General features: G+C 32.4%; 1 protein-coding gene across 6 annotated transcripts in view; it reads right to left on the bottom strand.

Moving 5' to 3' along the window:
- Window positions 1-15,043, bottom strand: part of BBS9 (Bardet-Biedl syndrome 9) — a 466,532-nt gene that overhangs the window by 231,082 nt on the left and 220,407 nt on the right. For 5 of the 6 annotated variants that reach the window (XM_017527150.2, XM_037737962.1, XM_017527153.2 and 2 more), the window contains exons 13-16: window positions 11,943-12,045; window positions 9,805-9,909; window positions 8,119-8,133; window positions 3,021-3,161 (exon numbers count right to left, since the gene is read on the bottom strand). In XM_017527150.2, coding sequence (XP_017382639.1) covers window positions 3,021-3,161; window positions 8,119-8,133; window positions 9,805-9,909; window positions 11,943-12,045 — 364 coding nt within the window. The remainder of the gene's footprint in view (window positions 1-3,020; window positions 3,162-8,118; window positions 8,134-9,804; window positions 9,910-11,942; window positions 12,046-15,043) is intronic. The other variant, XM_017527152.2, reaches the window with a different exon arrangement.

Below are 15,043 nucleotides of genomic sequence, written 5' to 3'. Positions count from 1 at the left end.
GGCCTTTGATAACAGTCATGAACAACTGCCACAGCTTCCACTGTCCACTTCTGGATTTCTCTTTATGTGAGATAAAGAAATACCTTGGCCAGGCGCGGTAGCTCATGCCTGTAATCCCAACACTTTAGGAGGCCGAGATGGGAAGACCACTTGAGCCTAGGAGTTCAAAACCAGCTTGGGCAACATAGTTTGACTCTATCTCTACAAATAATGTTTTTTAATTAGCTAGGCATGGTGGTACATGCCTGTAGTCTCAGCTACTCTCAAGGGTAAGTGAAAGAATTGCTTGAGCCCAGGAGGTAGAGGCTGCAGTAAGCCATGATCGTGCCACTGCACTCCAACCTAAATGACAGAATGAGACTGTCCCAAAAACGTTTTCATTGCTTAATTCACTTTTCTGGGGTGCCAGAAGCACCCCAGATAGCTATTTATATATGTAAATAAATGTTTTTCTCTATAACTATTAAGCATATTAAAAGGTTTTTATAATTATAATATTCTCTATTGGCAAGGATTTGGGTATTAGACACCTTTATTCAAACATTCTTGTTAGGGTTAACTGGTATTCCTTCAGGAAGTCAATTTCACACTGTATTTCAGAAGCTTTAAAAACATCCTGATTCCTTCTTTGACCCAGCAATTTCACTTTTAAATATTCAGCAAATAAACTGTAATAAATTTAAAGGAGTATTGTTACAACAATATTCATCACAGGTGTATTTATAATATTAATAAACTAAAAACAACATGTATATCTAAAAGCATAATGCTGGTCAAATGATTTTATAGTATGGATTTATGACAGAATACTATGCAATCATTAACATCATATAACAAAAATATCTAATGACGTAAAAAGATGTCTCAAAAAAACAATATGGCAAGTAAAATTTTTCTTTTTGGGGATAAATGCATAGAAAAAGTACTTCTTTAAAGATTAGAAAAACATACTGAAACATAAAAAGGTATTGCTGGATGGTAGAATTACTAGTAACATTCACTTTTTTCCTTTTGGTTACCCACATTTTCTAAATCTCACATTTCTTTTGTAATAAGAAAAGTTAAAGCTATTTTAACTATACCTATATTTGTTCACAGCAAGAGAACTGGAATAAACAAATGGAAAGACATGTTGAGTAAAAGTTGTTTTATTTCCTCTCTATATATATTTTCTCTACAAAGCTCATTAATTTTGCTTTTTTCAGTTAAAAAAATAGAAGATTTGCAATGGCAATTTTATCTCAGTCTTATTTTTGTAAGAGTGAAGTGATACTTGTTTTAAACAAGCACATGATTCCATTCAGTATGTTTAACATGAATACAAATCCAGGAATTTTTTTTTAGAAACGACTCCATATCATATATATTGGACCCCAGAAGAAATTTTTTAAAATTGTCACTGTGTCCCATTCCTAAAGTGGGTAAGAAGCAAATACATGCTGATAAGCATAATGACATCAAAACAATTGAGCCCAAAATCAGGAGGAAAATGGATAAGTCATCTAAGCTTTCTTTAGTACATATGACCCAAATCATATCTCATGGAGATTACCTTTCTGCTCAAAGGCACTCGTTTTTATTCAATCTCTAACTGGGTTCCATTTATCTACAGTAAAGATCAACTGTTCCTCAGAAGTCAGGTGCTTAAACATTTTTCAAAGCCACCAATAAATTTGCTGTTATTCATATAATTTCCAACTATGTTCCTAAGGTAGTATAGGAGACCCAAGAAACTAATAAGTTTGTGCAAGATGTTACAAAAGGTAGTGAGTCTGCCTTTTTCAGAATCCAAGTTTGTTATGAGAAATTGACTAAAAAATAAGGAGATTAAAGAAGAGAAGAGATGGGAGAAAGAAAGAACCCAAAAAGTAAAAAATATTTTGCTAACAATATATATACACACATACATATATATATGAACGTATATACATATATACACACACATATATGTATACACACACATGTATTGGATATATATACACACACACATATATATCCAAACTCAATTCACACTTTAGAATAATTATAATAAAATATTAAATTTTTGAGATTTTTCAGAGTTACATATAAATAAATTTTTGAAATACTGCAAATTGATAAAAAATAAATTTTAATCACTTTAGTTAATAACACAAAAGTTGACTTACCATAAATTTCTGAATCTTGGGGGAAGTATTGTTTGTATCCTAAATCTTATCCACTAATGCAAAGGTGAAGATGCATCTCATAGCCAACAGTGCTGATTTTTAATAAAGGGCTTAAAACGGTTGATTTAATTCCCAGATTTTATTCTTCAATTCTACCTCACCACCAAGAAAGTTAATGACATGACACACTAAAAATCTTTGTTACTAAGGATGTTTTATCCAATCAAAGCGTCTTTACTTTCTAAGCCACTCAAAAAGAAAAACTGACACTTGAAGAAAGTCACACCATCACAAATTACCCCAAATGTTCACTGTGATATTGAAGCATTAGATACAAAACCATTCTAAACAACCAGAGGCACAGGATGAACATTTACCCACACTCTAGCTGATGCAGGCAGCAGAATAAAAGAGCACAAAAAGCATCTACTTATGAGATTACTTTTCAGAGACATAAGTATATACTCTAAAAAGGTACATATACAAAAGCCTACAATGAAGATAAATAATATTTACATACTTAGAGGACAGATATATCCAAAAACCTACAATAAAGATGAATAATAAATATTTACATTCCAAGTCAAAAAAAGTCAGTCTAAAGAGAAACATTTTATGTTTTTATTTCTGAATACTGTAGCAAAATAATGATTATAATAATTTTAATCAAACTTAAAAGGAACGTCTTATTACCTTGTTAATATAAGCTATTCACCTTTGAACAGGCAAAGGAGGGAAAAATCCTTGAGGCATTTTTATACTCTAACTTAACAATTATCTGATAATTACCCCATCATTATCTGCTGATGAAGGATTCCATTCTAAATTCTTAGCATTTTTTATACTGCAGGCATGTTATTTCAAAAGTCTTACCTGGGAAGAGACTAAGAAGACTGACTGGAGATTTGTTGGTATCAATAGTAATTTTGTGGCTTGCAGTTTTTGAAGGCTGACCTGGTAGGCAAATTAACTTTAGGGGAAGTCTAAATTTACATTGGATAACTCGAGGAATACCTGAAATAAAAGAGAGATACGTGGATTTATAGACTTAACAAATAATTTGGCAAAAAGTAATTGTACTCATAATAGTTTGAGCAGCAAAATATCTTGGTTTGTTTGTTGCCTGCCTACTTTGTTTAACAAAGCTAAAATAACCATGAATTGTTATCATGATTCATATTTCATTACTATTTTTCCAACGGTACAAGGCAAAAATAAAATTTTAAAAGAAGGCTAGACATGAGATCTTTAATAGTAGTATCATATTTTTAAATCATCACATTTGGATACTATATAACATATTATAGTTACTTACATTCAATTACTAAGTCTTTAAGACCTGCAGAGCTCTAGCCCCAATCCAAGACTAACAGCAAACACGAGCAAAGAATACGAAGTTTCTATCATATCAGTAAGACTACATCACCATATCTAAAAATTTCCCTACTCAAAAACATTTTAAATCTTTAGCTTTTTTTACTTGATGAAGATTTAAATTATGAGCATGAAAGCAGGATTTGCTCAAGTTCTATTGAAATCCATGTCCATTTTACACAGTAATATGTAGTATATTGCCTTTATATGAATTACATTTTTCTCAAGCCATTTAACTTTACATAACACCTTGAGTGACATTTTGGAAGGCTTACATAGTCATTCCATTGTCAAATTATTTTAATACTCATACATGCATACTGAAATAGGTAACAATATATGACCATGAAGACTTTCATACTAGAATTTTAATAAAATTTTTCAAATTCATTTTCAATATTTTTACAGAAAATGAAATTAAAACCAAAGAAAATTAGGCTCTCTATTTATCCAGAAAAGCAATACTAAAACCCTAGTTTTCGCTCCTTTTTTCTAGAACACTGTTTTGGACTGGTTAAGATAAAAGATAACCTATAAAAAGCCTATGTTGTGCCATATTGCTGTCAAAAAATTGAAAACTCTAAATGTTCTAACTATACTTGATGAATCCACACATTAATTCCTTTATTTCTTTATAGAGGAGTCTATGAGCAGCTTAAAAATAGCAAAAGCAGAAGCAGTTATTTTGGAGACATGATCCCAAAGCAGGATCCCTGGAATTGGCAATATATTTTGCTAAAGTCAATTGGAATTGTATGGCTTACTCCATATCCAAGCAGGGAGTATACTTTTCAGTACTACTTATTCACTAGGATAGTGAGAAATCACCAACATTGATATATGAGGTCAATTAAATACTTTTTCAGAGCATGTGGAGCATATTTGTCATTCTCTTCAATATAATCTATTATCCATCAAGTTTTACATAGCTCATTTTTTGCTCATAACCAACACATGTTAAATTCACTTCTCCTAGAATCCTAGATGCAAATTATAACTGGTGTCTCCTAAGAAAAGTCCCAGGGTATTATTTCATGACATTCTGTGAGGCTTTTAGAGGCATGTGTATTTGTACTTTACAATGATGAGATGTTTTGAATCAAAATATTATAGTAACATGTTCTAAGATACTGCACAAGCCACAACCATCAATATCACTACAAAAAAATTACAAAGCACTACTTTCTCCAACTTCAAGGAAATTTCCATATATTCTATATATCCTCAAATTATGGAAATACAGCCACTGAGCATGCTTCCTCTATAATAAGTAAATTGTAGAAAAAATTGTAGATTGTATCAATTAATAGATATGGTCTGGAAAGAACAAGGAAACTGAAACTTATTTCCATCTCCTTCATTTTTAATGACTAGTACAACAAAAACAAATGCTTCCTCTTCTGACAAATCCTGTATGTGCATAAAAAGAAACTATCTTCTATATACTTTTAACCAAATTCTGAGCTAATTGTTCAAACCAAAATTTGACTGTGAATGTTCCTCTAAAACTATACTGCTAACACTGTAGCCACTACTTTACTTGGACCAGGTACCGATTAAATTCACAGTTAAAAAAATAAAAACATAATCAACAACGTTGCCTTTAAGTGACTGAGCCTATATATTTGAAGATTATTACCCTAAATCTGCAAAAACTCAGCACTACAGAAACTGGTAGTGTATATAAATTTTCAGAAATTGAAACAAATGGATTGCAAGCACTAATAAACCCAAGAAGGAAAATACATTATAACTCAATTTACGGTTTAGTTAGGTCAGTTAATGACAATATCACACATGAGGGCAATGTTTTGCAGTTGCTAAGATTTGTAGAACCCTTCCAGAATATCTTTTCTCTGTAGGAATTATAAACCTATTTCATAGCACATTTGGAAAACATTACTTTGAAAAATGATGACACTCATACTTAATAAAATGATTATGGCTATTTTTTAAATGATAGCAGCTCAAAAAGTTTTGGCATTAGGGAAAAAAAAAGAGTTATGAAATCTTTAAGAAACCAGTCTATGGAAACCATTCCTTAAAAGAAAAATTAGAATGTCACTATTTTATAACACTTACTATCAAATTAAAATCCAAGGATTTTACAATACAATCTCTAGTTTTTAGACATGAGGTTTATCAGAGGCACACTTCTACTAGGATTTACACCTTCTTAAGAAACCTGAAGTGTAAATTTGGCTACCAATTACTCTTCAGGCTGTAATTGTGTCTAAGATCCTGAAGCCAAAGACTTATAGAGACATGTGTGGGTGTATGTGTTTGTAATAAAAAAGGAAAAGAATTACATGTATTTAAAGACTTTTCACAGTTGCTAGTAGAACAGCTTTCAACTTAGTTGAAAGAGGCTAATTAGTCCTAACTTTGCCTACCATCAGCAATATTTTCTCTATATAGTTGGCAAAGTAGTCTCTATATGGGTCTTACTGAATTCTCTGAGTGCTATGTTGAGAGAAAAGAAACTTTTGTCATTTATTTTACTCTAATATTAGCCTATTCATTCATCAGACTGATTTTGTTCTGCATTTTATTTTTACCAGATATAATCACCTCTCCTTCAAACACTTCCCTTCCTAACCTACTAGAGGAAATGGATAGTCATAACTACTATGGGGCAATTAATCACAAAATTATTTAACACTCAGAGAGAATATTCTCTCAAAACTAGTTCTAACAGAACATTTTTTTTCTAGGAAGAGACTTCTAATTACATCTGGCACACCCAAAAGCCCAGTATCACTGTCATACTGGAAGCCAAAATGTGCATTAAAAGATGAAAGAAGAAAGAACATAGAAATATATATATATATATATATATATATATGAGTAAAATAACTATACCTATATATTACATATCTATATAATGCCTTTAGAACTCTTTCCAGGGGCCTGCTAGAGTAATTTCATATTGAAAACAAGGACCCCAAAGCAGTAGCAATGTCTGGTAGCCAGAAATTCCTTGATCCCTTCCTGTTATGTCTGGCTACGTACTGTGCTTCATCTGCAGTCATGTTTTACACTGCCCACGTCATGTAACTTTAATGCAGAAATAATGGAGACTAACCCTTATGGGACAACATAAAACCTCGTTTGCCTCTCTTTTTCCACATATAAAAGCAGAACAACTTATCTGCAATACAGCCCGAACAGATCAAGACAATAAAATGGATCAGTCTTTGAAATATGAAGCCTTGTGTGTAGGTAAGATCTAAGTAGCAACATATTATTTTCTTGCCTACTAGGTGCCGCTGAATAGTTCAACTGCACTCCCTAAAGCTTAATTATAATTTAAAAATATATCAGAGATTATTAAAACCAGCTTTCACTTTTTATTGAAACACTACAATTTCTATAAATTGTGAGTTTTTTCCTCATAGTTTGGGCTCAATTTACAGTAAGAAGGAATAAATATCTTTCAACAATAACTTTAACTGATTTTTTTTAAACTTAAAACTAATCATTTAAATAATAATATATTTTACAAAATTCAGTCTAAAATCTTAACAATTACATGCAATCTAGCTAATTAAAGTGTAAATATTCAATATTAATATCAGGTTATTTTTAATGATCCAAATTCTAACTTGACAAGTATACTACATATTGTTAAGCTAAACATTTACTTCTCTTAAATACTTCTCATATAAATATATATTCACTTTCCAGATATCAAGATGATATGTGCTATGCAACTCAGGTTGTTGGTATCATCCAAACTGCATGAGTAAATATTGCCACTACCTTTAAATAATTTCATTATATTTATTTAATTATTACTAATTGATACTGCTATTAAAATGTATCTTAAAATAACCAGTAAAGATAAACTACCACAGTTAGTCTATATCTAAGAGGAAAAATAATCAGAGATACTTGTAGTGCCTGCTATGTACTCTGTTAGCATGCAATTCAAAGATGAGTGCTTGATCCCTGCCCTCAAAAAGCTCAACACCTATGTGGAGAACCTCAGGAACAAACTTAATTAAACTCATATTATGATCAGAATTATAGCAGAGTGAAGCAAAAGATTTGGGGGAAACAAAGTGAGTAACAACACTGACCCAAGCAAGTTAGAGGAGGTCAGACCTTTGATAACATTCCCGTACAAATTCTAAACAAGACAAGGAATAGGCCCACAGATCAAATATACACACTATTCTTATCAGAGAGAGGTGAAGCTCTTGGGCCATGTAGAAAAACACAATTTAGAATTCAGTAACAAACACCCTTTTTAAAAACTCTTTCTTTAAGTAAAATAACAGAGCATGTAGCTAAATAACCAATGACTTGCAGAAATAAGTGGTCAATAACACCTTTAATATTTTTCAAAAAAGCCATTCTATTCTTACTCCTAATTTCATTCATTCTCATGACTCAAACAACCAATAATGACAGCTTTTTGTGGAAATATCTACTATGCTTTTCATAGCAGAATCAAGGCACTGTATCATCCTAAAGAAGTTTCTCTATAACAGCCCATAAGAAGAGTTCATTCATGGTATAATATATCAAGTCAATTCATCAACCAAATTTCAGTTCTGAAATTCATTTTTTTCTAAATTATCTTTATACTTACCATCAGGATTTCGATCTATCCATTACAGGCAATGCAAAAATGGATAGGAGAAAAAGAATGCAACAAATTATCTGTGGTAAAGTTACAACACAAATTTGATACATATCTGCTTAAAATACAAATTAAAATTTCAAGATTCTCACAGATGACTTAAGTAACTCTCCAAACACAAGTAAAGTCAAGTCAATTCACAATTGAAGAGTATAACATAAATAAATAAAATCCAACAATATACTTGTTTATATTTCCATTCTCAGAAATCTATGAGAATGTGTTATTCCGGTGTAAATGTGGAAAAAAAAAAAAAAAAAAAAAAAAAAAAAAAAAAAAAAAAAAAAAACAACAAGTAATGATCTAGCCAAAGGGCAAAAAAGACTCAATATGTAAATGACATCAAGAGCATTAAATGAAAAAAACTGAGTAAAAGGGAAAATATATAATATGAACATTTCCAGTTACTTTTAAAATTTATTTTAACTTTCCCCTTTGAAGTCAATCCAGTTCCTCTTTTTTATAATAAATGTTTAAAAATACTACTGTTAATAATGTCTGTTTTTTTGTTTTGTTTTGTTTTGCTTCTCTTGGCATTTTGCAGACTTTCCCAATGTTAATTTCTAATTCGCTTTCAACCAATACCAATGATTTGTAATCTTTTAAATCTGTCTTTTAAATTACAGAAAAGCATAATAGGCAAAAATGGATGAAAAAATGCAGACTAAGATTTAAAAGACCTGTTCTTAAGTATTTTAACCCAAAAGATGCTAAAGAGTTTTATTTGGTCACTAAAACAGCATCTAAAACTCTGATTACTGCCCTAATGTTGGAGTAATCTATAATATTCTTTTCTACTAATTCATACTGACAGAGGCAGGAGGCAGACAAATGCCTAGGCAAATAGGGAAAGTCCCTAGTGAAAGCTGACCTTCAGGCTTACAACAGCTTGAAGGCTGAAAGACCAGACTGCTGATCCTGGATGAAACCCATGACCCAGAAGAAAAACTTGTGCCCCTGTGTGCCCGACCTTTCCTAATTGATTCTTTCCAAATAATGTCTTAGCCAATCTAATGCTGCCTTTTCCTATACCACCTATGGTTTGCCTGGGCATGCCTGCAAGCGCACTGGGGAATGGGGTGAAGCCACTAGGAATTTGCATCTTATGCAGGGGAGGAGTCTTGCCTCATCAGCTTATGTGTAGGAGCCCTGGTATTCAATTTGTGAGCCGGAAACCTGCCTGCTGGACCCCTCTCTTTGCTGAGAGCTTTCCTATCGCTTAAAAATTCCACCTTCCTCACTCTTCACCATGTCTGCATACCTAATTCTTCCTGGTTGTGAAATAAGAACTGGGATTTAGCTGAATTAAGGAGCAAAACTCTGCATCAATACTAGCCTTTAGTTCAAATAAATGAAGTCTGACTAGATAACATTCTTCTATTAGGAATAAAAATGTATCCGATTTTTATCTGAAAAGAGAGAACCAAACATTACATATGGAAATCAGCTAAATAGACTTATCATGAACTACTCATAAAACATAAAAATAATGAGAACATATAATTTTACTTAACAGTAGAAAATGACATGTTCTCATTTAATTATATTTCACAGTATGTTTTCTTATCTTAAATGTGTAAGCATTTAATTCATAACTCCAACAACTTAAAGGAATGACTAGGGCTGTATGTTTACCTGTTGGTCTGGAATAAGAAACAACAGCATTTCCTTCCAATTCAGATGGTGTATAGCTTCTTTTCAGATAAACAGAAAAGCTTACTGTTTTAGTCAAATCTGGTGCTATGAGCAATGAAAAAATAATATACATTACATAAGTTGGGGCAATTGTTATTAACAATAGTTAAAATTTAATAAGTACTCACTGCATGCCAGGTACATGTACAAAAGCATTTTACATGAAGTAACTCATTAAATCTTCACAACAAACCTGTGAGGTTGTTACTATTATTGTCCTCATTTTTTATGCATAAGAAAATTGGAATACAGAGAGATTAAGAAGCTTGCCTAAGACTGTGCGCAGTGGCTCACACCTGTAATTCCAACACTTTGGGAAGCCTAGGCAGACAGATCATGTGAGGCCAGAAGTTTCGAGACCAGCCTAGCCAACACGATGAAACCCCATCTCTACTAAAAATACAAAAAATTAGCTGGGCGTGGTGACGCCTGGAAGGTGGAGGTTGCAGTGAGCCAATATTTCTCCACTGCACTCCAGTCCAGGTGACAGAGCAAGACCTCTGTCAAAAAAAAAAAAAAAAGTAAAAGAAGAATCTTGCCTAAGGTAGCACAGCTACTAGGGACTGACTCCAGAACAAAGTACAAAGAATCTGGCATTATACACCACTGCTGCTCTTTACTTAGATGAACAGGCAGCATGAACAGAGAAAACGGTACACAAAAGGGCAAGAGAATTTGGGAGGAAAATAGCAATTTATCATGAGTAGAACATAATAGACTGAAGGAGAAAATGGATGAGGGGGATTGAATAGGGATATAACAGCCACTGAGCAGACTGTGCATGCTCATCTATGTTAACATGTTTGGCCCCCAACCTGTATTAGAGAGCCATAAGTGATTTTTAACTGGAAAAAATAAATTATTCAGAATGTATTTTAGAAAGACAAATGGGAATTATACAAAATCAGAAATGCAAGCAAAAGTTCAATGGCTGGGTATCACCTATGAGGTTACTTCACTCAGTCATTTATTCATTCATTCTACGAAGATTTATTGAGTTCCCACTAATGGTAGGCACTCAGCTATGGGTTGGTTACATGGAGGCAAAACAAGAAAGGTATGTTCTTGACTTCATGAATAAGAGATAGAAGCCTTAGCAGAAAAGCTATAGTAAACAAAAAGAAAAAAAAAGACTTGAAAGGTAATTCAAAGATCATGTAAACAGGACTAATGACAATTTGGGAGTGAGAGATTCTATACAAAGAAATCTTATTAAGAGTTGCCATTAATGACATGTCTACTACTTTAAGCACTATTACGAATATTTTATAGATTTACTTTTTAATTAAATCCTCAAATCAACCTTGTAAGACAAATATCATTATTGCCTTTTTGCAGATTAAAATAACTGAGGCTCCAAGTGATTACTAAAGTAGTTTTTATCCAAGGTTATACATCAAGTGAGTATGAGCTAGGATTCAAACTCAGGCCAAACTCCAAATCCCAGATTTGTTCTTCAAACATTACTGATTCAGTAAATAGATCACTAGAAAAACGCCAATAAAGAAAGCCTTCTAAATTTTAGTATTTAGGAACAGGCCAGACCCAGCGGCTCACGCCTGTAATCTGCTCTTTGGGAGGCCAAGATAGGCAGATTGCATGAGCCCAGGAGCTCAAGATCAGCATCAATAACATGGTGAAACCCCATCTCTACTAAAAATACAAAATATTAGCCAGAAGGTATATGCCTGTAGTCCTAGCTATTCAGGAGGATCACTTGAGCCCGAGAAGTTGAGGCTGCGGTGAGCCATGATCACATCACTGCACTCCAGACTGGGCCAATGAGAGTAAGACCCTATCTCAAAAATAAATAAATAAATAACAATTACAGGTCCAACAAGTTCCAAACAGCACTTAGAAATCTGTAATCCTAAAAGATTAATTTGACCCAACAATTATTGACTGAATGTTCATGCTGATGCTAAAAGGGAAAATATACGCAAAACGCCACAATCATTGATTTTGGTATGATCCCAGTCTCACCATTCAGACACAAAATAATAGCCATTAAATGAACAAACTAGTATTTTTTTTAAATTCACACCATGGTAGACTTTCAGCCAAAACAAAAAACTTACTCATAAATTCAAAGGTGAACTGATCACAAGTCAATTCTAATGGTGGTTGTACGCAGACTGATAATTTGACTTTTTGCAACACCACTGTATTCTGCAGTGTGACCTAAAGAAACAGAAATTGTTACCAATAGAAAATTACATTTTATTCAAATTGACAGATGAGCATAACTACTTAAAAATGTCCAGCAAATAATTAGAAAACATTACCTGAGGAAAAAATGAGTAATCACAAAACAAACACAATAAGTACTAGATTAAAATATTCCATCAAGTAGAAACTGCAAAAAAGTTAAACAGACTTTACTCAAAAGAATAAAAATTGGCAATATGTACCTACAAAGATGCTCCATATCCTTACTTATGAAGGAGATACAAACTAAAAACCACAGTGAGATACTGCTACATACCCAATAAAATGGCAAGAATCAAAAGTACAGACAATAACATGTGTTAGCAATGATGTGAAGAAACTGGAACACTCATATATTGCCAGTGGAAATGTAAATTGGTACAGCTACTCTAAGAAAAGTCTGGCAGTTTCCTTAAAGGTGAAACATAAATTTACCATATAACTTCACAATTCTATACCAAGATAAATGAAAAAATATGTCCACCTGAAAACTTATACACAAATGTTCACAGCAACAATATGCTAATAGCCAAAAAACAGAAATAATCCAAATTCCCATCATGATGAATGGATAAACAAAACGTGATATACAATGAAATAAATGAAATACATTATAAATATTAATGATAAAAATCATTAGCAGTTTTCTATACTCAAGGAACTATGTTAACAAATTTATGTGCATTATTTCATTTATATGCCACAACATGGGTGAACCTTAAAAATATTACGCTAAGTGAAAAAATCTAGTCACAAAGAACCATTTTGTGGTATTGTATGATCCACTTATATGAAATGTATAGAATAGGCAATCTATTGACAAAGTATATTAGGACTTGCTTAGGGATGGGGGGATGGGGGGATGGGAGGATGTGGAATGACAGGTAATGGGTATGGCATTTCTTTTAGGGGGGATAAAATGTTCCAATATTAAATTGTGGTGATGGTTGCAAACTTCCATAAATACACTGTACGAAAAATCTTTGGATTGTAACTTTAAATAACTGAATAATATAGTATATAAATTATATCTAAATAAAGCTATTTTAAAATGTTCCATCATGGTAACTGATGTGTCATGAGAAAAAAAATTAAATAAATAAACCACCATTCTATATGGTAACTTTTCTATAGAGCAGTTCAGTCTAGTTACTAGACTTTGTTATATGAGACAGATACATTAACTAACATAATTCAAAGACCATTCATATTGTTAAGAAAGGTAGTTTTAAATTTTCTCTTCAGTAAAAAAGCATGTATCACCTCCTCCTTGATTAAAAGGATATTTTTATATATGCAGGAATATACAATTGGTCCTCAAACATTATGTATATATAATTAGATTCAGTAAATATATTAATTTTAAGTGATGTGAGTACTCTGTGCAACTTAAAAATAAGTTAAACATAAAAATTTTGACTTGCAAAGGAAAATTTTTAAGGCAACTATTGATGCAATTAAATAGGATAAACTCAATGAACAATGAATCCTCAATTTTTACTTTGTAAATCCTGGGAATACACAGGGAATCATCATGCCACAAACTAAACTTCCTTGATGATGTCTGGCCATTGTAAACACAATAACTTTTTAGTAAAACCCTGATGGTAATTATGGCAAGAAGACACCATGCAAGTGCTACAAACAACTTTCTTTCAACTAGCTAGTCCATTAAACAAACAGGACACAGTTTAAGTATTTTACTATTACAATAATATAATGCTAGTCTGTACATATATTTTAAAATAAAACGAACAATATAAATGTCAAAAATGATTAGCAGTTTCTATATTCATGGAACGATGCTAACAAATTATTTATATACATTATTTAATTTACTCTTTATAAAAATGTTTAATAGATACCATCATAAACCATTTTACAAAAGACTGTGGCTCACAGATGCTAGTAATTTGCCCAAGGCCACTCTAAGTGGAAGAACCACAACTTAACTGCTATCTACCAGAATCCAGAGCCCATGCCTTTAGCCAAGTGTAGATAAGACTCAGAATTTCTAACTTTGCAAATAAAAAAGTATCACCATTTTACAGTTTACAAAATAGAAGTTCAGAGAAGGTAAATAACATGTGCAAAGCCATCAATCCAACTAGAGAGTTGAAAATAGTGACCAGGAAAGTCTCATGAGAGCTCAGTTTTAAAAGTAAAAATGAAAATTCCTTTAAGTAGTAATAAGCCATTTTCAAAAAGAGCAGTCTGACTTTTCCTGGCATAATGATGTCTACTTAGACAATAATCACAGAATTTTACATTGTAACAAGAAGGATTTGCATTTGCTTTAGATGAACAATCATGATAGCTCTCATGCACTTATTTATTGAACCCCAAACATGGGGTAGGCCCTTTCAAAATACAAATCAAGGAGATAGGTAATGAAAATAACAACAGTAACAAAGAATAGTTGTGTTTGAGCCAAAAAAGAGTTAAAGACTTGGCTAGATCATAAGCCTCATATTTTAAGAGGAAAATAATTATAGAATATTAAGGAGAATATATAAAACATTAATACAAGAATTTTTCATGCTATTTTCTGCCTCTTAGGAAATATAATCCTTAGGAAATATAATACCAAATTTTTATCCTAGATATATAAATATGACTCCAAAGGCCAGGTATGAACAACCACTCTGCCTAGTTGCCTGGTATAGATGGTCAATGCGTCATGCACACATACTCAAGGTAGCCACATCTTCATTCACTCGGAACGGATGGAAAAATTTTCTCAATTAACAGGATTTATTATGATGGAAACTTGCATGGTTATATATCTTGGCTGCTGTTGTTATAAAAGGCCATAAGGAGAGATTTATAGTAGAAATTTGTATAGAAACTGTCAGACAGGATCAGGAAGTCATTGTGTCTGCTGTGTAGGTCCCGCCAATTTTCTGCAACCCTTGCCTGTTGCATTCTTTCTCGTGCTTTTATAATGGCAATGAGAAAGAGAGTTATAACT

This window comes from Cebus imitator, unplaced genomic scaffold, assembly GCF_001604975.1.
Source record: "Cebus imitator isolate Cc_AM_T3 unplaced genomic scaffold, Cebus_imitator-1.0 Scaffold45, whole genome shotgun sequence".
NCBI lineage: Eukaryota > Metazoa > Chordata > Mammalia > Primates > Cebidae > Cebus > Cebus imitator.
This window is presented reverse-complemented; position numbering and strand designations above follow the sequence as displayed.